This window comes from Lissotriton vulgaris, unplaced genomic scaffold, assembly GCF_964263255.1.
Source record: "Lissotriton vulgaris unplaced genomic scaffold, aLisVul1.2 SCAFFOLD_781, whole genome shotgun sequence".
Lineage (NCBI taxonomy): Eukaryota > Metazoa > Chordata > Amphibia > Caudata > Salamandridae > Lissotriton > Lissotriton vulgaris.
The window spans coordinates 16696-44502 of NW_028252768.1; the positions used below are offsets into that span (position 1 = coordinate 16696).

Sequence of the window (27807 nt, forward strand, 5' to 3'; positions counted from 1 at the left end):
AAATCCCTCGACCCCTCACAGTCCGGATTCTGAGCCAAACACAGTACTGAGACCGCACTCATCGCAGCAACAGATGACATTTGAACCCTACTGGACAATGGAGAAACAGTCGCCCTCATCCTCCTTGACCTCTCCGCAGCCTTCGACACAGTCTGCCATAGCACCCTATTACAGCGCCTCAGTAACATCGGAATCCAAGGAAAAGCACTGGAATGGATCACCTCGTTCCTCACCGGAAGAACTCAGAGAGTCCACCTCCCTCCATTCAAATCAGAGGCCTCTGAAGTCATCTGCGGCGTGCCGCAAGGATCGTCACTCAGCCCCACCCTCTTCAACGTGTACATGAGCCCCCTCGCAGCCATCGTTCGCCAACACAATCTCAACATCATCTCCTACGCTGACGACACCCAACTGATCCTCTCACTCACCAAGAACCCCAACACCGCCAAAAACAACTTACACGAAGGAATGAAAGAAGTAGCCGAGTGGATGAAGCACAGCCGTCTGAAACTGAATTCAGACAAAACAGAAGTCCTTATCTTGGGTACCTCCCCCTCCGCCTGGGACGACTCTTGGTGGCCAGAGGCCCTGGGAACAGCACCCATCCCGACGGACCACGCACGGAACCTGGGCGTCATCCTGGACTCCTCACTCTCAATGACCAGACAAGTCAACGCTGTCTCATCATCCTGCTTCAACATTCTTCGCGTGCTCAAAAAAACATTTCGCTGGATCCCCACCGAAACTAGAAAAACGGTCACTCACGCACTGGTCACGAGTCGCCTGGACTACGGAAACACCCTATACGCCGGTTCCACCGCAAAACTCCAGAAAAAACTCCAACGCATCCAGAACGTCTCAGCCAGACTCATACTTGATATCCCGAGTAAAGAACACATCTCTGGTCACCTGAAAAACCTCCACTGGCTCCCCGTAAATAAGAGGATTACCTTCCGCCTCTTAACCCACGCACACAAAGCACTTTACGAACTTGGACCCGAATGCCTCAACACACGACTGTCCTTCTACACCCCCTCCCGTCAGCTACGATCCTCCAACCAAGCCCTTGCCACTGTTCCTCGCATCAACAAGGCCACCATGGGAGGTAGATCCTTCTCCTACCTGGGAGCCAAAACCTGGAACTCTCTTCCCACTCACCTTCACCTTACCCAGAACCACCTAGCATTCAGAAAGCAACTTAAAACTTGGATATTCGACAAGTAATTTCCCCCCTTCCTCAAGCGCCTTGAGACCCTATGGGTATGTAGCGCGCTATATAAATTTCTGACTTGACTTGACTTGACTTGACAGATCGAAGGTTCCATCCAAACCAGAAACACTAAACATATATCTTTACTTTCAGCTTTAAAAAAATATATCCACTGCGGTAAACGCAACGTGGATCCATAGCACTGCGGTCTTGATGTATGAATAATATTTTCAAGAGACAGAAATTCACTAAAATAACGTCACTGGAACTTCACACTCCAGGAAACACTAGACTGCGACAAAGGTTTCTGACGCTTTTTGAATTGAAATAGCACCGGCATCACTTACCTTCATCACAAGCACTGAAATAACCACTTCCTTCTCGGCCACGAAAGGTGTCCAAATACAGCTGTTCCTCGTGGTTGACGGTGAATAATTCATCAAGGTTAGTATTATCTGTTGTACAAAACATAAAAGTATACTTTACTATCACATAAACTTACTTCTCTTCTGTTTTTGGCCCCAAATGTCATTATACGCCTTCCCACCACCTGTTTCCAGTAGTCGCTCTCTCGGACAGAATTGTAGGGATATTGAAACGTACTCAACATCAGCCGGCATCTTGAAGAGCATGTTCTCTTAAGCAGCTTACTGGTCTATTTACAAAGACAGATATTCACATATAGATGTATTCATGTACCTATTTACTACGACACCCTAGAGTAACTCTACACTTCTTCGCTAATCACCGTTCCTAAATGAAGATGTACACCTAAGTCTAGACCTACAAATGTCCAACCCTTCAAGGCAGGGTGTAGAACCACCTACAGCAAGATTTATGAATATATGGTTATTTCTAATAACTTTGAACGTAGGTGAAACTTACGCCATTATGGCATAGATTTCTCTTTTGGAAGATTTTGGAAAACATATTGAAGTTTATCATTAGTTTTTTTGTAAATATAAAAAATATTTTAATGCATAATATAAATGTAAACTAATTTTAAATATTTACTATTAACCTTGAACTAATAGAATAAAATATTAGAGAACATTAACTCATCAATGTTGATTAAATAGTTAATTAATTTAAATATAAATATATACATTTAATTTATGAATAACTTCAATCAATAAACAAAGAATTTTGGGTAGCTGTGCGCCTTATACATTTAAAATTAATAATAATAATACAAGTTTAAAAGTGTTAATATTTTTTTAATTAATTTCTTTATTGAATGTATTAAAAAATTAGAATAATTAATTATATATACTTTTTAATACAAAAAATATATTTAATTTTTCCTATTAACCGCTTAGGTTTTTAAACCCACTGTGGCGGGATCGATGGAAACACGAACTCGGTGGGTGTTGGTAAGGTTGGCTTTATTGTTTTTAACAAGCGCTTGCGCCGCGTTATGTTTCTGTAATAGGGTAGTGGAGGTTCGGAGACTCGACGAGCTGGGGAACTCCTCTCCTTCCTGTGATCTCCGCCTGGTTTTCCTCCCTCCCGTGAACTTCTGGGGGCTGTAGGCGCGTCCGTTTTACCTGCCGGTCTCGGTTACATGAAAAAAAAGAGAAAAGGGCTCTGGTTCACTGAGAGCGTTAGGGAAAGGGTGTGAGGGCTGCACTCGTGCACACAGGTATCTACGACGTGTCGGTGGTGAAGTAGGGAAGGGGTTCAGTGATGGGTTGACGATGGCGGGTGCTCTACGGAGGTTTAAAACCTCTTCTACCCGCCCAGCCCACGATACGGTTCCGTACCTGGCTGAGCCACACTTCCCTTGAAGTGCGGCTGGGCGAAGCGCCTTGTCGTTGGCCTCCTGGCTCTGCAACAGCTGGACTCGCCTCCGCCTTCGCTCCTTCTTTCGTCTCACTCTTGTCACCGCTTCCTATGTCTCCTTCTCTCCTCGACTCCTCGACTCCTCCGGGTGATGAACACCCCTTCCTCTCGGAAGACTCGGCCTTTAGTTCCGGTGTCCCAGCTGACCAGGGGGTGTGGTCGGGCTCGAACTCCGTCCAGTTAAAGAAACAGCGCCCTTCCTCGTCACGTTTTTTAGATGAGTCCCAAGGCGCTGCCCCGTTCCAGACCTCGGGCTGCTGTAGGGATGAGAAAGAGGGGAACAGACATCGAGGGGGTGTTGGAGAAGGGGTAAGCCACTCCGCCCCCTGGTCACACCCACATTCTCAGCCCTTTTTAAAATAAGCATTAAAAACATAAGGGTAGTCATGGTTAGGTCAGAGTTTTCATAGGGAAGGCTTTGTTTCTAAGTAACTTTGGTGTCCACTGACTAATCCACACAAAACCTTTCAATAAAAGTACCTACACTTTGGGTTCTTCATGGCAAGTTTTGTCCAAATCTATGAAGCAGGAACCACAAAAAGGGGTGCGGAGTCCCAAAACGGCCCTTTTGTATTTTGATTTCCATAAGATTCTTTGCTCTTTGATACAGAAACACGGCCGAACGGAGTTACACTTAGGGATTGATTACGACATTGGCGCAGCTGCAATGGTGCAATGCCACCTCCGCTGCTCCAAAGCAGCGCAAGCACAAACAAGTGTATTACCAGGTAAAAATGCGTAACTCGTAATACGGCAGGCGGTCCTTTGCTATTCCCTTGTCAGTGCCTGGAAAACAGGCACCGCAATGGGAACAGCAAAAAAGTTCCAGCACGACATGGATGTGGACGTCCATGCCATGCTAGAACCTTTAGGGGGTACAGACATGCTGTGCCCCTTGAATGGATTTCCCATGGCAGGGGGGCCTTTTGCTCCTGCACCGACAGCCTGAAAAGGCTGGCGGTCCGGGAACTCGTAATATGCTGAGAGGGACGGCACCACTCCCCGCTCAGCTTGTTGCGTTGCGGCACTCCTGAGCCATCGCCAATTAATGACTGTTCCCTGGCACAGCTGATGGTCCAACGCCGCAGTGACTTTAGAAGTCATAATAGGGGGGTCGGTGGACTGCCACTGCTGCGCCACCACGAGTCTGGCGGTCCAAAGTCCGCCAGACATGTAATCAGGTCCTAAGTTTGGCTCAAAAGTAGAAACGAACTCAAGAGTCCCCTTTCTTGGTTTAGTGATGGTCACAGGGTTGGACTAGACAGGAAGAGGTTACCTTTTAAAGATATCTGAACCATTCATTTGCAGAGGATGTAGTCACCACGCACCTCAGTAGATCCACAATTAAAGGATACATGGGTCTCATCAGCCAAGGAAGCAACATTGGAAGAAGAGGTTGAGCGCCTTTAAAGGATTCAGGGACTCAGTCCGCACATCTTGAAAATCAATAAAAAGGCACAAAGAAGGCAAGGTGCGCGCACATGCTAAACACTGAGCCCATGCAGTCAAATATGGCGGGGGGATTATTTGTGGATCTTCCTGCACTCTCAGAGTAACCTACATGCTAACGCGGAACCAGCCTTAAATATGTGGTACCTGCAAGATTCTTGTGCCTGGTGTGATCAAACCTGGGCAGTCTTCAAGGGCCTTCAAAGGCTGAATGACGCCAGTCAGACAGTCGCAGGAGGGTGGGGTGCACAGAGGTGTCAAACGTCCTACCCTCACAGTGCACAGCCAACGGCGTGCATAGTGGAGGCGGACACATGCAAAGTGTGGTGGGCAAGGCCTTTGCCCGACTTCTGCTGTGCATGGCAGACGGCTGAGCGCAGTGGGGTCTAATACTCGGAGGGGGGTGTGGCGCACAGTTGGATCAGATGCCTCGAGCAGCAGTGGTCACACACCCAAACCCAGCTGTGCGCAGCCAAAGGTCACATGCAGATAGAGGATGGGGTGAAGGGCCTGAAGACCAAAGCCCGTGCGCAGAGGGATTTGGCTGCCCCACCCCGTTACACAAGGCCAAAGGTCATGAACAAAAGGGGTCAGGCGCTTGAAAAGGGTGAGGAGCAAGGTCTGGCCAGAAGCCAGGCCCTGCACCTCAAACCCACTGTGAGCAGCAGCAAGTTTTAGACACACTAGCGGGTGGAGCATGTTCAGACAAGGCCTTACACTTCACCCGCTGTACAAGGTCAAAGGTTTTCTCTTCACAAAGTGTCTTTTTCTGCCACCAAATTAAGGATGCCTCTTTCGATCTGCAATTTCCTGGTTATTCCTGCCATATTTCACCTCCTCACCTCTGTTCCTTCTCATTGAGGATTCTTTATTCACTGTGCTGTGGTGCCCTAGGGTTCACTGACAGAATATCGGCCCCAAAATATCGCCTTATCAAAATACCGTGATCAAAATATCGATGTTAAAAATATAGTCATCTTATACTTATAGTGAGTGGTAGGTACAAATATATCAGAAAAAAAGTATAGTAATCAATATTATTGTATTAAATAACATTAAATTAAAAAAATAAAATAGATGTAATATATAGTGTAACAAACATAAGAACTAAACTTATTTAAAACTAAGGTAAACATATATAATAATTAATATATAATTACATTTATCTACTCAAAAAACAATTAAACTAAACAATTTTATATTTTTGAAAAAACAAAAACAATAATATAAATGATAACAATATAAAATAACATCTAAAATTCACAATTTAATACATACACTATTCCCACTACAATTTATACCAAACTATTATGGTAAATATATACAAAATGTACTACTCCCACTTCATAAACGCAAAAATAAAAAAACTGTTAAAAATTTACAAATTTCCCTCCACTACATGCAACAGTAGGGAAAGTGCTGTATTGTGGAGGGGTAAAATGTACTATTCCCACTGTAGTCAAAACAACAGTAGGGAAAGTGTTGGATTGAGGAGGGGTAACATTTACTATTCCCAAACCAATAAGTGCAACTGTAGGGAAAGTGTTAGATTCCAGAGGGGTCAAATTAACTATTCCCACTCCAGGCAGTACAACAGTAGGGGAAGTGTTGTGTTGGGGAGGGGTAAAATTGAATATTACCACTCCAGTCAGTGCAACATTAAAACCAAACAAAATACCTTGAACAAAATACAATTATTTTAAAAACAAAGTTAAAGAAATAAAAAAAATATGTAAAAAAACTACAGATGTAGTTAATATTAACAAATACATTTAAAAAAAGACATTTCAATGTTAAATACATATCACAAACAACTACAAATAATATTATAAATAAAATACTAAAATAATTTTCATACAGATACATTTTTTATTCAGAAATTATAAAGAAAAACATATTTAATACATACATTTTATTTAGTTACACCCCACATTATAACCCGACAAAGTTCACAACCTGCACCTAAAACTTAACTTTGAAAAGCAAAATATTGACACTATTAATAAAAATATCAACAAACTAATTAACATTAATTAAATATTAATGATCAATTAATTATAATTATTACTTTCCCACAATATACCACCACAAAACACTAACCCCACTCATAATATTTTACAGAAAATTATTTAGACACTTAACATAATTAATTATCAATTTGATCATTAATATTAATTACAAAATTATTAATTACTTAAAATTCATTTACTTCCCACTCCATACCATAAACAAACCCAAATTTAAAATCCCCCTAAAGAAATCTATTGTACAATTAACAAAATGTATTGTCAAATAAATATTACTAATTAACAGCTATGGCCTTCATTACCCCAACACCGTTTCAGTGAGGTAACTGCCCAGCCATAGGTCGGCGGTTCCGCACACCGAATTAGGATGCGACCGCACATGGTGCGTGTGCATCTTCCATTTTTCAATGGCAGCTTGTGCTGAAACCGCCTGTAGCACACGCTCCCATTGACAAATGGAAGTTATTGCACATCCCTGTACCGTGTGGCAGCTGCCATACGGTGCAGGGATGTGAAGGGGGGCACTATAGGTGCCCCTGAGGACCACAACCGGAGGGCCAGAAGCGAAAGGGGGCCCTGTATCGGGAAACGCCATCCGTTAGGGATTATGAGGCCCTTCTGACTGGCCGACGGGCTCCTTGAGCCCGTCGAAACCGAGTCAAATTAACCGGCCAGTTTACACTCCAACCGCCGACATTGTAATTCGGCAGTTGGAATGTAAACCTACCTTGTAGGTCGGTAAGCTTCCTATGAGCGGGTGGAGGCTTACCGACCAACAACAAAGTTAAGCCCTAAATAAAATTCATAAGCAATTAACATAATTAATACAAAATAAATTAATTCCCACCCTTTACTCCTATAAACCCCACAACCTGCACCTAAAAAGAAAAAAAATAACAATTAACATAATTATCAATTAATTAATATTACCAACAAGTTATTAACTTAAAATAAATTACTTCCCACCCTTTACCCCGATAAGCCGGACAATCTGTACATAAAAAATGAATTACACAATTAACATAATTATCAACTAATTAATATTAATTAACAATGAATTATTCGTTAATTGGTAATGAATTACTTCCCACCCTTTACCCCTATAAGCCCCACAACCTGCACCTCAAAAAAACCTTCATTACATAATTAACATAATTAATTATCAACTAATTAATTTATATTAACAACTAATTCTTCATTAATTCAAATACATTACTTCCCTCCCTTTACCCCTATAAACCCCACAACCTGCACATAAAATGTACATAAAAAAATTAATAGCACAATTAACATAACTAAATATCAATTAAACAAATAATATAAAATAAAAAATAATCATTAATGTATTATAATTCAATTACTTCCCACCCTATACCCCTGCAAAACCACAACCCGCTACGGCACTAAAATCATGAAAAATGATTACATTAAATTTAATAACTACTAAAAATGTAACAAATATATTAAAAAACGTAAACAATACTTGTACAAACAATTTAAATCATATACATGTAAAATATATACTAAAATAAATACCAATAAAACGTTATTTTAAACAACTATATTTTGGCAAATAATATTAATTACTTTGATGTTTTAAAAATCGATATTACTTACCAAAAAATCTATATTCTTGACAACGATATTCCTGCTGACGATATCTCCATATCACAATATTTTGGACACAATATTTTGGTGTGGCGATATTTTTGCTTCGATATTTTATCTGATTACCGTGTACTAGATCTCCCAGCATTGAAAATGACGAAGGCTGTTTAAAGGCCTGCCTTAGGTTTTTCCGCTGCACCAACGCTAAGTCTCTCACCCAATCTCACTAAAGTAGTGATATGTGGGTTTTGTGTGTGTCATTATGGCAATATGAGTCTCTGGGTTGGTGTACACACATCTTTGTGCCCCGGTATGAGTATGCGCTAGCCCTGGGTAGATAGTAGGTCTTACTGTCTGATCACCTTGGATGCACCTCCTGCATGGGGAAACAGATGTTCTGTGCCGTTTGTCAATGTCCTGGTTGAGACTGAAGCACATATGTTCTTTTTCTTTAGCCTTTAATGTGTAGACTGTGGTGGCAATAAGAGGACCTATAAATAAAAAGAAAACAGAGGTTTAACTTTCAGCGATCCTTGTGGCACATCCCGGGTGTCAACTTGGAAAGCCACCACAATTCATTCAATTAGCAGATACACCAGGAGTAGCAATGTGAAGACAAGAAAGGTATACAATTACAATGTTCCTGTGCACACATATAATCAATATTTCGGCACGTAAGTTTGGTATATGAGACAGTATCAAAACAAAATCAAACAATGATCTCCGACTCTTCAGGGTTCGAGTCACAATGGACGTAGTAAATACAGGTGGTCACAGATCACCAGGTAGGTATCAATCACATCAAAGTCTTAATGCGTGGACCCCGCGTCACGGCGAATTCAAGTCACTTCCGCTTTGACTTGAATTCGCCGAGACGCGGGGCCCACGCAGTTCCAATATTGTAAGGACACATACACGTGTCATTCAAGACCGGATACTACCTCTTCGGTCTTTGACGTATTTTCGAAGGAATTACCCTTTCCCATTGACCCCTTATGGGCTTTGGTGCCGCACATTAAGACTTTGATGTGATTGATACTTACCTGGTGATCTGTTACCACCCTTCATGGAATTTACATAGAACCCAACCGGGTTGGAATTATCACTGGTTTAGGGAATATTTACTACGTCCATTGTGACTCGAGCCCTGAAGAGTCGGAGATCATTTTATCTCAGACGAAAAACGTGTCGGCTGGCTGTTTTCTGTGCCAACACGAATTAAAGGAACAGAGAAAAACCACAAACGGATTTTGTTTTGATGCTGTCTCATATACCAAGCTTACGTTGTGAAATATTGATTATATGTGTGCACAGGGACATTGTAATTATTGTATGTGGTTGTCCTACAATCATAAAGTAAGGGGTTAACAGGGTGACCCCTTTCCTGTCAGCACCATTAGGATTAGGAACTGTGCCGGTCTGACTACCGTAAACTTTGCTGGGTGCCTCCAACTCCTCTATACTAAAACCCCAGCTCCTAGCACCAAGAAAGGTACACACATCAGAGTTGTGGGTAGCATTACAGAATGAGATAAATGTATGGGGAACAGTTCACAAATACGTTTGAATATTACCCTAGTAGGTTTTCAACTGAGGGCCCCAATATGATGGCAGGCGGACACCGTAACTGAAAATGGGACCTATCGCCAGAGGTGCGGCAGTCCCACGAGGCCAATTAGGATGCGCCCGCCACCCTGGCGGGCGCATTCTTGCCTTTAACATTGCGGCGGGCGGTGCTGTAAACAGCACCTGCAGCAATGTTAAAGAGGTATGTTGTGCATTGCAATTCACATCGTGACAGGCACCGCGCGGTGCCTGCCACCTTGTGTGTGGCAATGTAGGGGGATACCATAGGTACCCCCAAGTGCAGCCCCCCACCCCTGGGGCCTGTAACGGGCCCCCAATGCAATTCCCGCTGGCCTTTCCCAAGGGCAGCCCCCCCCGGCTCGTAACGGGTCCCCAGTGCAATTCCCGCCACCACCGTATAGTGCCCCAGATCCGCACAATAGGCAATTGTAAAGATTGCCTGCCGGCGAAAAAGCGGCAGACGGTCTTTCCATGCGCTGCGGTACCCCCCGCCATATTAATATGGCGGGGTTAAATCACGTACAGATGGCGGCGGGCGGATCGCCAATGCCAGGCCGGCGGTGGCGATCCGCCCGACATCATAATAGGCCCATTTATTGGGTAAAAATATCAGAAATGTTGGAATTCACAAAAAATTCCCAGGTTACACCAGAAAACATATGTCAATTGCATGTGCCAAGAATTGTCCTAGAAACAATTTGATGACTATGCAGAGGTCTATTTACTCTTGCCAGGATTCTACAAGGAATACTCCCTCTGTCTAGTACGGCCACAGTTGTTCCAGTCAATCTCAATGGGCCTTTCCTCTTCCAATCCGATTTTCTTAAATGCAGGACTATTTCTTTTTTTTAACTTTATTTCCATTTTGTATACAAACACATATCCATTGATCATTGCATTAGATACAGCGGCAGCAGTAAAAATTCAAAATGTATATATTAGAATCCGTCCAGACAGTTACAACAGAATGAATGCTTTCCACTTTGAATTTACACTGGTGGGGGGCAGTATCATTATACATTCAAGCACTACACATCAGTTCTCACTATAGGGGGACCTATCGCAACCCCTCCCCTCAAATGTTTGGACAGCCCAACTCAAAAGGCAGCACCACAGACAGGGCCTCGCTGCAACCCCACAGGATCCTCACCACTTCAGCCAATCCCTGACCTGTCATGTTCCTCCCCCTCCTCGTCTACAGTGGAATTGTGGGCCAGATATGCCCGAAATGGTTCACAAAAATGTGTTGGTTTGAGCGAGTGGGCATAAGCGCCTTCAAATGTTCTGAGCCCATGTTGGAGCGGGATAAATCTGCCACCATTCCTCTATTGTGGGCGTGGGGCCTTTCTTCCATCTGAGAGCAATCCTGTGCTTTGCTATTAGGACGCACAAAGGTAACAATTTGCGTGTGTCTTTGGGGTACTCCTTGGTGTAACCTAGCAACGCCTCCAGGGGAGTCAGGCTATATCATGCAATGCGGCCTGCACCCTCTCCCAGAACCTCTGAATCCCTGGACAGGTCCAAGCTAAATGCGTGATATTTGCCTCAGCCACCCCACGTCTCACGCAGTTATCATCTCTGCAGAAATGTGTAGTGTATTAAGCGATGTCTGCCGTTTAGGGATATAGTCTTCGTGTCTCTGCAGCAATAGACCCATTGCTCGTCAGTGACGTCGAACTGTAACTTCCTGCAGTGATTTTGAGGCAGGCGGACAATATCGGAAACATGTGTTGTGAGGTTCATGAACTAAGCAAGTACGTGGGAGGAGTAAACTCAGGTGGCCCAGAATGTCCTCCCCTGGTGCTGTCTGAAGTGCATGCCTTGCTATTAGGGAGGCGTTTGGGTATCCGTGGCCAGCGGGTCCCAGTGCTTGATTGTTCCATCTAGGGAAAAAATCACCTATGGTGTTCTTGCCTAGTGCATGCATGGCAGAGATAAAGTCCCTCTCCTCTCAATGGCAACAACCAGCACATTTCTAATGACAGTTTGGGAGAGTATAGAAGGGTAACACCCCGCATGCCCGCCAACCTCCAGAGTAGGTTTCTCGTACACTCAACTGGATGTATCACGTGATGGTGCCTCTTCGGTGTCTCGAAAGATCCTGTGGTAATGCATAGGGTTCCACGGCTGCTTATTCAATGTATATCTGTGGGCTATCAGAGGCACCATGCAGCCAATGAAATGTATGCATCTGTTGTGCAGCACAGTCATACAGTTCGAAATTGGGAGCTCCAAGTCCACCTGCTGAATATATTTTGTAAGTATCTCCCATCGACCCTCGGTTGCGTCCCAACCCACACCAAGCGGAGCAGAAGGGAACATAAAGGGCTGAAGAAAGACTTTGGCAGTATGATAGAAACATGGCAAAAAGGAGCAGAAAACGTGGGAGCACTATCATTTTCAGGGATGATCTGCGCCCCCACAAAGACAGAGGCAGGTGTATCCATTTCTCAATGGATTCTGACAGTTTGGTTATCGCTCTACCGTAATTCCCACGAACCACAACTTCCGGATCGGGGTGGATCTGAATTCCCAAGTAGTGAGCAGATTCCGTGGACCATATGACAGGGTAATCAACCGCAACATGAACTGTGCCTGAGGTGAGAGGGAACGCCGTAGACTAAGTCCAATTGATGCGTAACCCTGAATGTTGACCGAATCTTTCCACTTCCTGCAGTAAAGGCGTTAAGTTCCGTTAGGGCTCTCTGACATATAGAAGTGTGTCATATGCATAAGCTGGGACCACCAAGTTATACTGGGGAAACCTTAAGCCCCGGTGACCGTGGTATTTGCGCAGTGCGCACGCCAAGGGCTTCGCTGCAAGCGTATACAGGAGACGAGACAGAGGGCACCCTTGCCTTGTACCTCTTGTAATGTATATGGGCTCTAAAAGCAACCCGTTAACTCATACCCGTGCTGTAGAACTTTCATATAGAACTTCTATTAACTTGATAAGACCTCTCCCACTCCAACCGCTCTCAGTACAGCCTTCAAGAAGCGCCATTCAATGGAATCGAAGGCCTTCTCTGCATCTAGAAAGACCGCTGCAGCCTGAGTCTCTGGGTTAATTCTAGCCATCACGCTAAATAGAGTGCGCAGATTACTTGTCAGCGAACGAGTTGGCACAAAGCCGGATTGTTCTGGTGCCACCACGATTGGGAGTAACGGAGAACGACGGTCAGCCAGAATCTTAGCAAATATTTTAGTATCTGTATTGAGCAGCGAGAGAGGCCTATAGGAGGATGTGGGGATATTTCTAATTGGACCCAGAGCAATCAATCCAACTGCCTAAATCACCTTCAGCCTTCGGGGTGAATCTGTTAAACGGACTTATAGCCGTCTGAGGCCAATTAGAGTGGCTCTTACTTCACACAAATCCAATTACATTTGCTGAATACGCTTGTCTGAAAAAGATCACCGGTGCTGTGTTGGAGAAATAAAGCAATGCCTATTCAAGATATCCCCAGCGTGGAAAAATTATAAAAAGAAAATAAGAATGTTGGCTCTAGGGGCAAAATCCCCCAATGCCCCTGGTGTGGCCACTGGAAGAAGTACTTGATGGAATGCGCATTGCCGGATGAACAGTATATGAAGGAATGACAACAAAGCAATGGAAGAATTGTCGATGTATGGAAGCTCTATAGGTAATGAACAGCCAAAAGTTTTGAAGTCATACTTTCAATATTCTTGATGGAAAATGAATAAAAAGAGTTAAAACAACAACCGATTGGTTGGAAGTCTGCAACCTTTTCGTGCTGGCATTGAGGCCCAGGAATATCATGCGCAGCCACAAAGTGTTGAAAAAAGGGATGTCTTCCTGGTAAAACACCACGCATACCACAATAGCTTCTACTACATCACAATGGCTACTTGACCTATACACATATTGAAGAATGTATCGTTAGGACTGAGGGAAAGATGGAACTCATCATCCTTTAAGAAAGGCCCATTGTAGAATATCAAAACATATGCTGAGAATCCAGACGTGAAAGACAGCCATTGCCTGAGAAGCATGTTCTGGAGTCCTAGAGTGAGTGATCTTCGATGTATCGGGACACATATTGGAATGTCTGTGGAAGGGAGGTCGTAGGGTGACATGCTCAGACACCGAATTCTCCTAGTTAAGTTGGAGTTGGTTGTAGCCTAAAAAGACATTACACCGAAATGGGGTAGCCCTGGTCGACGGGACATCAAATTCTGGTGAAAGAACAAGACTGGTGTGTGGTGTCACAGAGGGTGCGTCACAAGAGCGAGTGGGGGTGTCTGCAAAAAATGGGGTCCATGGATTGACCACTTTGGCTTTTGAAGGGCTCAGTGATCACACAGACTCGCTGGCCTTCACTTACAGTTCTCGTGGTCACAGAGGGATGATGGAACTACAGCAGTGTGTTTCTGGGCAAGTGCTAAACTCACCTTTGGGGTGACATTTTCAATACTACGTAGATCAGGTACTGCCTAGATCAGTTTTCTTATTGTATAAAACACTGAGTACCTGATACTGTTTCATTTACCTGAAAACCAAATAAAAAATATATTAAAAGAAAGAACGTAGCTTTACCAAGTGAGATTAGGGCTTGGTGTATTTCCTTCATCACATTCCTGTAAAGTTCCTTCTGCCATTCCTGCAGCAGTGTCCACTCCTCTTGGGAAAAACAAGCAGACGGATCATGGAACGCCACCTGCGTCTGAAACAGAAGAAGTAGCTCACTAAGAACACAATTTATTGAGCTGAAGTTGCTAATATAAACCCATTCTCCATAAATAAAATCCCTCTTTTCTTATTAGCACCACCCCCTAGCTCCAGGGTACAAATGTTGAAGATATAAGCTTCTAGAGAGACATGTAACACAATTCTCACAGTTCATGAATGTAGGTTAAACAGCACATAGAACACACAATTGGGTACAAGCATTTCTAGCAGAAATATCCACACATTTTAGAAAATTAAACTGAATTACCAAATATTAATCTCTCCAAGCCCATTTCCAATATCTGAGATTAGCACTCGCTAGGGAGCTGTACGCTTGTATAAACGCATGTGCGGCCTTACTACATTCCCTCCATGAATGCACTGCCAAAATCATGGGAAAGGGGATTTTGAAGCGGCTGTCGCTATGACTAGAAAATGTTATGTTATTAGCGATTTGAAGTACGGGTTCTGGCAAGGGAGAGGCACCTTGGATCAATGTACAAACTTGAGCCTGGTGATTGGGAAGTATGCCATAGCAAAGAGGGGCACACTGCACGTGGGATTCATGGACCTAACGTCAGCTTTTGATCAAGTAAACTGATCAAAGCTGTGGCGGATTCTGGGGAATTGGGCATGGAACCAAGTCTGGTATCCTTTTTACACTATGCCCATAATAATACAACCGTGGCAGTAAGATTTGAAGACGGTGGCAGTCTAACGGATCTCTGGGAGGTTAAGTGAGGGGTACGACAGGGGTGCATCATGGCACACCTATTGTTCACACTTTACATAAATAAACTAAGAGACCACCTCACAGGCAGTGCTCAAGACATCCCAAGAGCTGGGTCCAAATTGGTCCCAGCATTACTCTATGCAGATGATGCAGTGTTGTTCGCAAGGGCCGCCATAGGTCTCCAAAATCTCTTAAATACTTTTATTGATTTTATGGAGTCTCTTGATTTAGCGACTAATTTTACCAAATCACACACAATGACAATGGGCAGTACGAAGGCCGCTAAGACAATGTTTTTTGTAGGGGTGGGTGGAATTGTTGAAAGTGTCCACTTTTCCGTATTTGGTTTTTTTTTTACGATAACGGGTCCTTGGCTGCACAAAGACAATTAAAAAGAACACTTTGGAGGGTGGGGGGGGGGTTGCATGTTTGATTACATCCTGTGGCAATATCTCTTGGGGGGGTGTTAATGGATATTCATTGTTATAAATGTGACTACAGATATAGCTGATGCAGTGATGGTGGCATTTGTCTCTGGGTGACAGAGATGTGCATAATATATGAGTTCACACAATAAAATCTGTTTTAAAAAAAAAAAAAGAACACTTTGGCCTGAGCAGTCGGCCCGTTTGGGATTTTGCTTAAAGATTGGGGTCGAAACCAATACCTGCCCTACTTAAGGTTTATAAAGAGAAATGTATCTTTTTGGCGACATATGGGTGCGACGTATGGGATCACAAGGACGTGGGGGACATCCAGGGAGTCAACAACAAATGTATGCGTGGCCTCCTAGCTCTCCCTCTAGCACCCGCCTTTATTTCACATGAGGACCTTGGCTTGAGGTACATCTCGGATCATATTGCCGTTGCACCTCTGATGTGTTGGTTGAGGATCTGGTCAAGCGTTTCTCCCACTCTGAATCAGATGGTCATCATGGATTGCATTGCCCTTGATGGAGATCTACAAATTCCTTGGTTAAAATACATCAGGGAGCAATGGACGCTGCTGCGCGGTCCAGATATGTACAGTAAACCAAGATGGTTAGGACCGGCAGCAATCAAGGACATTAAAATAAAGTTTTTCATTCGACAGCAGGTGACCAGGGAGGGACTTGAACGTGTCAAGCCCATGGTGAGGAGGTATGTTATCCTCAGTTCGACCCCCCCCCCCCACAGCTACAGCCCTATTTGTCACGAGTAACAAACATACAACATCGTTTTGTTTTAAATAGATTCCAGCTGAATCAGGTATCCTGGTTTTTAGCCTTTCCAAAGGGGGTTTCATGGCCAGGTACCTTAAACCGTGCCCCTGTGATCATTTTTCGGAACAGGACACTTTACATTTTATCTTCTTCTGTGGATTTTATAGCCCCCTTCGCAAGAAATGTATATTGCCGCTACTGAGAGAGGCAAATTTTGTTCAAGTAAGGTCTGCCCTGTTATTTTTACAAATGCGACCTTCCCTGTGGTGAGCTTTGGGGTTGCAAGCTTTCTGTTAGGGGCAATGAGATCCAGGAAGATGTCCCTGCAGTAATTGCATAACAACCATTTTAAATAAGTTTTTGAAATGATATATTCTTTTTTGCATTTTTTAAATACTTAATCATGGAGACATTTCTTTAGCATTTATTTGCTATGGTATTTTATTGGTCGAGTTTTTAAATACACTAATATTTGGATGACTCTTTACAATGTGTTTTACTCAATTTGACCGATGTGATTAATTGTTGTGTATAAAATAGATGTACGATGGGGACCTTTGCAACAGATATGTATATCGCTCCTTTCCTTTTAATTTATTGATAGTCCTTTCAATTTTGTTGTATGTTTTAACTCTGTGCTTTTATGGCTTTTGGTAGCCGAATAAAGTATTTTGACTGACTGAATGCACTGATCCTCAGACTCATATTTTGTGTTCGCCCCAGAATTTTGTTTTGTTTTGATCTGCTCCCCCTTGTTTAATTCGATGAAATGCAAACCTGTCTCATTCCAAAGCATATTTATGATCAGAAACAAAAGCAATCCATTCCATGCTTCTTCATCCCACACAATCAGGACATGCTTTACTGACACATTCTGTCAGACGCTGGTCTTCATCAAGATCTTAAGTAACATTGGTTTTATATTGATAATCCAGCATATTTTGTCCTCTCTATGAAATCTTCTGGTAGAGGTTCAGAGGGTTTCCATGGGGATGGAAAACCCTACTCCAAAAATAAGTGATGGGAGAGTTTTGATGAATAAATGAAAAGATGTCTAGACAGAGTGTCCTTGCGCTAGAGCCGACCAGGGTCACATTGCCATATCAAAGCTTATGCCAACTCAAACAGACAAGTCTTAGGAACCTTCCAAAATAGGAGTTCAGGAGAGATATTCTTCATGGAATGAGGCAGTACATGCCACTCCTTACAAACGGGAACTGAAAAAGAGCGCCCCCGGCCTCTGACTCTCCACAAGAGTGGCACTCTAACTTGGAGGGCTGACGAGGTCTTATCTCCTTGAACAGCTGACATCTGATATGATTCACTGATGTACTTCTTTTATATAAAGTACAGTTCTACTAAGAGATTTAACAAGAAGGTGTTAACACAGTGTACATAGAAGAACTTGAGAGAAGAGTACTCTCTTTACAGTGAATCCATGGGATAAACAAGAAACTGTACACAATTAGGCCTGAGAAGGTGACTCCGGATCTCTTGTTCTTAACAGAGACCTGGCTCAAGGCAGACTCCCTTCCCAACGTTTTAGCCGCACTCCCTCCCTCATATTCCATCATTCGAGCGGATCGCCCGGAGGGCAGGAGAGACGGCGGAGTAGCCTTGATAACACATACTGACTCCCACTTTCAAATACTCCCCTCTCCTCCTATCCCTGAGGTAGACTGCCTAATAATTCGTGCTAGTTCTCATTCGACCCCCCTTACTGCTGTTCTCATTTATCGACCCCCTCACGCAACTTCCAACTTTGTCTCTTGCCTTCAGGACATCCTCGCCACACTGGTTATTAACAACTCTTCAGTGTTGGTGTTGTGTGACTTCAACTTTTGGCCTAACGATCCCGCCGAAAGCCCCCTCTCTAAAGAATTTACCAGTCTTATGACCAGTCTCAACTTTTCTCCCCTTGTCCACAGCCCCACCCATGTTCATGGCCATTCGCTTGACCAGGTTTGGACCCTAAATATCCCTACTACTCCCCCTGTCATCTCCCCCTGCTCCTGGTCGGACCATTTTTTAATCTCCTTCTCTCTCGCGTTGGCCCCAGCGCCTAAACCTCCTCTCCCCAAGAACACCTGGGCTAGAAAATGGGGTAAGGCAGACATGCCATCTTTCTGCTCATCCCTAGCCAACTCCTGCCCTGACCTCTCAGGCCTCGCCGCCCCGGACCAGCTGACTACCATCGATGGCTGGTTGACCCGGGCAGGCGACGACTCTGCTCCCCTGAGACGGATCACGGTGAAGCGTGCCCATGCTGCCAATCGCTGGTTTACCCCCGACCTTAAGGAGAAGAAATTAGCCGCACGCACAGCAGAGCGTGCATGGAGAAGAGAATATTGCCCCGCCAAAAAAACTATCTACCTTTCTGTGCTCAAAGCATATAAACAAAGCATACTTGATGCCAAGACCCTGTTTTATTCAAACAGGATACTAGCAGCTGAATCTCAATCTAAAGAGATTTTTGCCACAGTACATGAACTTGCCTCATCCAACAGAGCCACAGCCTCGATCCGCCCTTCTCAACCGCTCTGCGACTCACTCAACGATTTCTTCGTTGATAAGGTCGCAAAGATCAAGGCTAATATCTCTCCCCCTTCCCCTACCTTCATCAATCCCTCCCCTCCCGTCATCACTTCCAAATTCACTTCCTTCCCCCCTTTGACCATAGCTACACTTTCTCCCCTGCTCCAAAAGGTAAAGTCAGGTTCCCCCCTAGACTTTGCCCCTGCTCGCAAGAAGTCTTCCTACACTGTCCTACCCCTCCCCTCACACTTTTAAACGACTCACTCAAATCCGGAGTGGTCCCCACTGCCCATAAATTTGCGGCAGTCATCCCCATCCTAAAAAAAACCGGTGCCGACCCTTCATCCCCTTCCAATTACCGTCCCATCTCCCTTCTACCCTACTTGGCCATGGTTCTAGAGACCCATGTAACCAGCACCCTGAGTACCTACGTGGAAACCAACCACTGCCTCTCCCCCCGGCAGGCGGGCTTTCGCCCCCTCCACTCAACGGAGAAGGTAGTGATCTCAGTGATGGACAGCCTACGCGAGGGCATTGATACCAACCTCCCCCAGGCCCTCATTCTTTTAGATCTATCCGCCGCTTTTGACACGGTGGACCACTCCATCCTCCTCACCCGTGTCAAGGCGGCGGGCATAGAGGGCCTGGCCCTCGCCTGGCTTAAGTCCTTCCTGAGTGATAGGGCTCAGGCAGTCCACCTTGCTGGTTTCACTGCTGCCTCTCGTAAGGTTGCATGCGGAGTCCCCCAAGGTTCCTCCCTTTTCCCTCTTTTGTTTAATTTATACATTTACCCCCTTATTTTTATGTTACAGCAGCTCGAGGTCACGGTGTTCAATTACGCCGATGACCTCCAGCTAATTTTTAACCTTTCCCACTCTTCCTCCTCCGCTTCAAATGTCCAATCCGTCATGTTGTTCATCCAGGATTGGATGAACTGCAACCACCTCAAACTCAACCCGGACAAGACGGAGTTAGTCTTGACCAGAGGTGGTTGCAGTCCCTGGTCCCCTTCTCACTGGCCCTCCTCACTTGGTGTTCCCCCGCTCCCAGTTCCCAGGGTCAAGACCCTTGGCATCTTCCTGGATCCCTCACTTTCCGTTCACTCTCAGGTCAATTCGGTTGTTTCCTCCTGTTTCTTTTCCCTCCGAATCATCAGGAAGATCTCTCGTTTTTTTTCTTTACCCGCCCTAAAAATTATAGTGATGGCCATGGTGCTTTCGCGCCTCGATTATGGGAACATCATTTATAATGGCGCTCCAGCTTACGCCATTTGCCGCTTGCAGCTAGTGCAGAACCAGGCTGCTCGCCTGATTCACGGCCTGCCTAAATACCATCGAGCCACCCCCCTACTGCAGGCCTTGCACTGGCTGCCGGTGAAAGAGCGTGCCCTGTTTAAGCTTGGTTGCACCACTTTTCAGGCTAAAATGGGCACCGCCCCGGAATTTATTTGTTCTGCCATCACTCCCTACACACCTGGACGAGAGCTTAGGTCCACTCATCAGGCTCTGTTAACCATCCCCCGCTTCAGCAAGAAAAAGACTGGCGGTACGAAATTCGCAGTGCTTGCTCCTGCGTTTTGGAATTCCCTTCCCTCGGAACTCCGTATGTCATCTTCCTATATCGAGTTCCGGAAGGGTCTCAAAACTCTTCTTTTTTCCCGAGCCTACAATGCTTAAATCCCCCTCCGCTCCTGCCTGCTTCCTCACAATCCAACAGCGCCAAGAAACCGCATGGTAAAAGCGCGCTATAGAAATGTTTTTAAATTCAAATTCAAATTCAAGGCGGAAAACAAAGGAAGAACCGAGCAAAATAGAAGGAGCTAAGGGTGAAGAAAGATGGGCTGTAAGTAGAACATACGAGATTGTTAAGTGAAGGATGGATAGGGGAGTCAAGGGGGTAGAGATAGCGGGGAACATCGGAGATAACAAATTGAATGATTGAGGAGAGGAGGATTAAGTAGCAAACTGAAAGAGGGCATCAGGGAAGTGCACAGGAGAAAGACAGGTGAAGAGAAATGAGTCACTTGTTGAAATAAAGTAAAAATAGATGTGTTTTTTTATGTCACATAGCCAGGTCCCTAATGCAACTCAAGTCTTCCAGCAGGCAGCTTCAGAAATCTCTGCGACATATGGTAAACCTTTTCATGGTAGAATATCTCTAGATCTTTTTTGAGCTTACACAACTATCCTTCTTTTTTGTTAAAACAGAAAATACCAGCATTGGCACCTTCCCAAATACAGGACTGAAGAACAAGCCCACCTTTAACCCACCTTTACATCTGGTCCCACCAGACATGACGACATTTGAGAAAGCAGTACTTGAAGACTTTGTTTCCATAAATGGCCTGAGTTTGTTAAAGTCTATGGTTCTAGATCAAGCGCCAGGATGCCCTTTGGGTGACAGGTTTTGCGCTCTACAAATATACTAAATAAATAAATACATAAATAAATAAGAAAAAACACACCAAACAACCTTTCTTCAACCTCTCTCAAGATGAGATGCGTTGCCTGAAGAAACTGGGCTCTGACAAAGAAATTGCCATTAAACCTGCAGACAAAGGTGGAGCTACCGTAATCCTAGATACCCAAACCTACCAAGAGAATGCCTATGACAACTGAGTAACTACAGCACCGAAACCGCCCTCATTGCAGAGACTGACGACATCCGAGCACTCCTGGATAACGGAGAAACAGTGGTCCTCATCCTACTCGACCTATCCGCCGCTTTCGACACAGTCTGCCACAGCACCCTTATACATCGCCTCAGCAACATCGGCATACAAGGAAAAGCCTTGGACTGGATCATCTCATTCCTCGCCGGGAGAACTCAAAGAGTCCGACTTCCCCCATTCTACTCAGAAGCCACCGAAGTCATCTGCGGCGTACCACAAGGATCATCACTCAGTCCCACTCTCTTCAACGTTTACATGAGTCACCTCGCATCCATCGCGCGACAACACAACCTCAACATCATCTCTTACGCCGACGACACCCAGTTAATCCTTTCCCTCACCAAAGACCCCAACACCGCCAAAACCAATCTTCACGAAGGCATGAAAGAAGTAGCCGAATAGATGAAACATAGCCGCCTTAAACTCAACTCAGACAAAACGGAGGTGCTCATCCTAGGATCTTCCCCCTCAGCTTGGGACGACTCGTGGTGGCCTTCCGCTCTGGGCACAGCACCCACACCCACAGACCATGCACGTAACCTTGGCTTCATCCTAGACTCCTCTCTCTCGATGTCCAGACAAGTCAACGCCGTCTCGTCCTCCTGCTTCAACGTACTTCGCATTCTCAAAAAGATCTTCCGTTGGATCCCCCTCGAGACAAGAAAGACTGTCACCCACGCACTGGTTACGAGTCGACTGGATTATGGTAACACACTATACGCCGGAATCACAGCAAAATTACAGAAAAAACTCCAGCGCATCCAAAACGCGTCAGCGAGACTCATATTAGACATCCCGCGCCAAGATCACATCACCGGACATCTAAAAGACCTTCACTGGCTTCCCGTCAACAAAAGAATTACTTTCCGCCTTCTCACCCACGCTCACAAGGCCCTCTACAATCTAGGACCCGAATGCCTCAACACTCGACTGTCCTTCTACAAACCCCCCCGCCAACTAAGATCGTCCAATCAAGCCCTCGCCGCAGTCCCGCGCATCCGGAAATCCACCATGGGTGGCAGATCCTTCTCCTTCCTGGCTGCCAAGACCTGGAACTCACTCCCCACCCACCTCCGCATTACTCAGAATCACATCTCCTTCAGAAAAGAACTTAAAACCTGGCTATTCGACAAATAATGAACCCCTAACCCCTTCCCCTAGGGCCTTGAGACCCTCTGGGTGAGTAGTGCATTATACAAATGCCCGAACTTGAACTTAGTAATATCAAATACTATGAACCTATACAAAAGGATTCAACTCCTAGATTACAAAAAGAATCATTGACCTAGTAAACAGAGGCAAAGAATCATGGTGGATCACAAAAAGCGAAGCTCAATTTCTTGTTAACACCCATCCAAGAATTTCAGCTATTTATGTTCTACCAAACATGCACAAACAACAGACACCTCCACCAGGTAGGCCCATTGTCTCTGGCATTGAGTCTCTTTTAGAACCTCTTTCACAATTTGTGGATTGGTTATTAAGACCATTAATAACTAAGATGCAATCAAACTTACAGGATACCAAACACATCTTATCCTTTCTCTCAACAGTTCCAATTTGATCCAGAGTTACATTTTCTAGTGTCATATGATGTTGAGGCATTATACACGAATATAGCACAAGACGACACTCTAAAAACAGTGAAACTTCTGTTGGAACAACGAACTAGAGATGATCTGAACCTGACTTAATTTGTAATGGAATGTACCTCGATCGCCAAGAAAGAATTTTTTTCTCCTTCCAAAATCAACTCCATCGGCAAGCAAACGGGATGCTTTATTTACCCCTGCTACATGTGTATAAATACTGTATGTGTGGATGTATGTCATTGACTCCTACTACATGTGTGCTGGATATCAGGGATATTCCTATCATACGCCATTTAACTCTCTTGCTCACCAAAGAATGTTTATGTTATAACACTGACCAACTGTTTTCTTTTTTGTAAAGGTTTTATTTTGAAAATGCAAATAAATAAAGTTTTAAAAAAAAATTATGTATTTATGGATATTAGAGATTCATCTGTTAAAGGAGCTATGTTGTTTGTGTCATGTTAACATCAGGCAAGTGGAGAAGGAGAGAAGCTGGGCAGAATCTCAGCATGCACAGGAGGGAAGGCAACCAGTGAGTACGTACTACAAGACAATGCATGATCTTTTTTAAAATATGAATACTGCTTGGCGAAAATGGTGCCTGACGCCCTCCAAGGTGGTGTAGGAAAGGGTGTGGAATACCTAGATTTGTGTGCATCTGTAATGTGTTCTTCTTGTGCTGAGATATGCCCTACTTCCAATTACATTCTCTCGATAGCTGCCAAGTTTCCCAGGTCCAGGCAGGACGAGCTATGTCAGTTATTCTTAGAATTCTGGTACTTTTAGTTAACCCAGTATAAAACCAGGAACTACAAGTCCTAGAATTCTAAGAAAAAAACAGGGCCGGACTAACTAGTCATGCATGGACTTAGAAAACTTGGCAACCATGTTTCTTTTTCTTGAGTTCCGGACAGATGTCTTGTCTTGAATTATAAAAGGATCATGAGCTGGAAAAAAGTTGCATAAGGCTGCTTGAGCTTCAAGAAATCATTTGCTACAATCTTTGTTTCTCAATGGCCACTGGAGAAAATTAGCTTTTGGCAGTGCAAGTCCTGCCGGTCAAACTGTTGAAAAAATTATCTATTTAGCAAGCAATTATCATAAAAAACAAGAGTGACCCCTATGCCCTTGTGAACTGGGTATTGCTATTCGAGCAGAAACAATGTTCACAAGGAACTCATTTGAACCAATTAATAACATTTTTGCAAGGAGTAGTACTTCTCACATGCTTTAAACAGAGAAAACATAAAATGGATAATCAAACCATATTTCAATTAGGTGTATCACTTTTGTAAAAAAAAAAACGTTTGTAGAAAGCCCACAGAGAAAACTATTTTTGCTGAACCCACTTCAGCAAAGTGAGTGTTATTTATTTTGCATTGACAATATTTAGAGTAGAAAGACATAAATCTAATTTCGAATTGTGTATTTACACTATATACATTTCCACATTGGGACGTGACTTTCTGACCCAGGTGAAGTAACCATAACCAGAACAGTGCAATATACGTAGTGCTAATAAGAAAGGAGGCGATGGTTATTGGTAATTAAAGGGAGCCCTTTGTATATCTAATACCATAATTTGTTCATAAGCAACTTCTAGTTTGCCGGGGCTGTACCTTCGCAGTTATCGACGAAGTTTCGACCCTCTTGTGATATGGGTCTCTTCAGGACAGGTATTCTGGGGACCAGCGGCACTATGAAAGTGCCGGAGGTGGAAGAATCAATCTTACAGAGGTAAAACTGGTACCCTGACAAATATTAGGCCAGTGGGCGGGAAAATAGCAGGAATTCTGTAGTATTCAGCCAGCAGGTGAGCAAAAGGAAGGCAAAGCTCAGAATATATGTATGGATGTATTTAGGAAATGGAGGAAACAGCAGAGATTCTATACTATTCAGCCAGCTGCCACAACACAGGCAGAGAAATGTCACTATTTACCTACGGGCTGGGGAAATAAATATCAGAAATTCTGTATTATACAACTGTCAATGTATTTTTGTATTTGTTATGGACATGTTCTGCTTTATTGTAATAATTGTATGTAGTGCATGCCTGCATTACATAAAATGACTAAAATAAAATAAATAATAAAATAAACACGCCTTTGCAATGCAATAGGACTCACATTTACGCGAGTTTGAGCTATTGACATTGCAAATGATAATGCCTTTTATTTTTGTTTTTAAAACATAAATAAAAGGCATTGTCATTTACAATGCCAATAGCTTAAACTTGTGTAAATTTGTGACCTATTGCAATGCAAATGCTTGTTTTTTTCCATATGATTCAGACACGAATTTTTGCTGTTGAGATCTGTACATAATGAGTATGGTGGTGGATTATGGGGCAAGTAAATAGGATGCCTAATAACAAGGAAAAACCTGCAGTCGCAGAATCAATGAATTCCAGGGGCCCTGGATAGGGGGTGGTAGCACAGCTGTACTGCTTCTTGTAATGACTGACCTTTTTATACGAGTGACAAGATAACCCTCCACTCCGGTATTAAGCAAGCGCTGTTAAAATCAAATAGATGATAACATTTTCAACTATCACAACAACTCAAATCACTTAACAGCTTGCAAAAACACACATTTTAGACAATACAGAAACACGGTTAGGTCAACAACACACAACCAGATAGTAAATTGTTAATCTATTGTCATTTTAAGACAGCAGGTGCAGCAAAGCGCAATGCATGTGTAAATTAACAAAATACATGTTAATGGGAGTCATTCGGTGTCTTTGACAGGCTGGTCCTTCGAGGTCGCAGAAACGGAAGAGCAGGAATCTCGCAGGACTCCATGACATTGGAGATTTTTAAAAAAATGGGGGAATGCTTTTCCCCCCTTGACATACATTGAAGCAGAGGCAATACTATGCGGGAGTTAAGTGAAAGAAAGTAATTTTTTACTAACAAAATCAGGAGATTCCTGCATGAATCGGCTCTCTAGACATGGATGATATAGTTAAAGAATTTTTTTACAAAAAAAATCAGGAGATTCCCGCATGAATCGATTATCTTTACATGTTTGATATAGTGCAGCCTGTCTGTTAACAGGTGCATAATGCTGTTAACAGGCGCTACTAGGGCACAACTCCAACTCAGTGTATGGAGCTCGAAAGACAAAGTATGAGCGACTCCGCCTAAGACCTCCAGATTACACAAAGATTTCTGCAGAGAGGCGGCATGAAGTACCACCGTGACAATATTTCAGCTAGTCAAACTCGCCACAAATTGGCGCGAGAAGGAACATGACTTCATATTCTGACTGGAAAAAGAATATTTCCCCTTTGAAATGTCTGCATGAAGTGCATGGGCTGATTCCAGTCCTGTCTGCTGCAAGCCGCTCTCTGTGGTCCCTCAGGGGCCTGGGTCGGAGTCATGAGGGTATGCAAATTAGAGTACTGCAACCTCTTTCCTGTAAGGCAGGAGGGCGGTAGCTGAGTAGCTTTCGATATACCGATGATGGGAGCAGAGCCTCGAGTAGGGCAGACTGCAAAGCGTCTGTCCTGCTTTCTCAGACTGTCCTGTGCTTGCTGTGAATCTGCCGATCGGTCTGAGTAAGTCAGTAGTTTCCAGCCATGCCCTCGGGCAGCCAGCATTTAAACTGCACTTATTTGGAGAATTCATTGTGCCCGCCTTCATGAGAGATATATTTACCGGTCCTTTTAGTTAAGAGAACTGCCACACTGCCTTGATTTAAGACTTGCACACATGCACGTTTTCAAGCCGACATAAATCTGAGTGTGCATCGAGCCAGACCTGTTTCCCACGCCAAACAAGCATTTGCAATGCAATAAGACCTGCATCTACACGAAACCTATTGCATTGCAAACGAGAGGGGTGCGAGAAGGCACGAACAACGGTAGTGGGGAGGCGGGAGAGAAGGCACGGACAGCAGGAGAGGGGAGTATGGGGGGTGACGGGAAGAAATTGTGCTCATGAAACACGAAGTAAAGGGGGTAGTAGCCGTGGAAGGATACAAATGACAACATGGCCGTTATAAGGAGGGACTAGCCACCTATAAACCAATCGGAAGGCAGCATTTAGAAAAGACAAAGACACAAGCCACTGAAAAAGTAGACGGGAGTGTGCGGGGTTTCCCTTATGTAGTCAACTACCACAGATCATACCCAGAGCAGCGCTTGCGCGCCGGCTCAGGGCTCGACCTAAAAAAGGAGTGTACCCTGAAAATAGATTGTGCTAAGAATCTGTAGATCCTCAGGTGCTTCCAGACAAAAACCTGCTGAGCACGGATCTTACCTCGTCTGGCTCCTGCTGGGACATCCTCCCCAGTGACAGGGGGTGTGTCCTTCTCCAGGGATCTCTGTCTGTGAGCCCTGGCTTTGAGCAGCTGCAGTTCAGCGGTGATCCACTGTGGAGACCAGATACTCTGCAGGTGTGATCTATGGAGGTGAGCAGGTGCAGGCCAGGGGTGATCCCTGGGGGGTGCTGGACAGGTGTGGTCCTCGCAGTCGAAGCAGGAAGGAGAAGGTTTACTGAGAAAATCCCAGAGATCCGCCTGCCCCTGCCTACAAGGTGGGATGTACCTCAGAGAGGGCAGGGATGGAAGGATTTATTTATTTATTTTATTTTATTTATGCAATTTTATATAGCGCGGACTTTACCCGAAGGTGTCAGAGCGCTTCACAATAGG

At 44.2% G+C, this 27807-nt stretch overlaps 1 protein-coding gene across 1 annotated transcript; it reads right to left on the reverse strand.

The window, feature by feature from the left end:
• Positions 1-1557: 1557 nt before the first annotated feature.
• Positions 1558-27665, reverse strand: LOC147662021 (zinc finger protein 14 homolog; the record flags this gene model as incomplete). Its single annotated transcript, XM_086951174.1, has 4 exons — positions 27414-27665; positions 14282-14408; positions 8499-8627; positions 1558-1665 (listed from the first exon to the last, which is right to left on the reverse strand). Coding segments are annotated over exons 1-4 (388 nt in total), but the record flags the coding sequence as incomplete, so codon positions are not given.
• Positions 27666-27807: the final 142 nt, after the last annotated feature.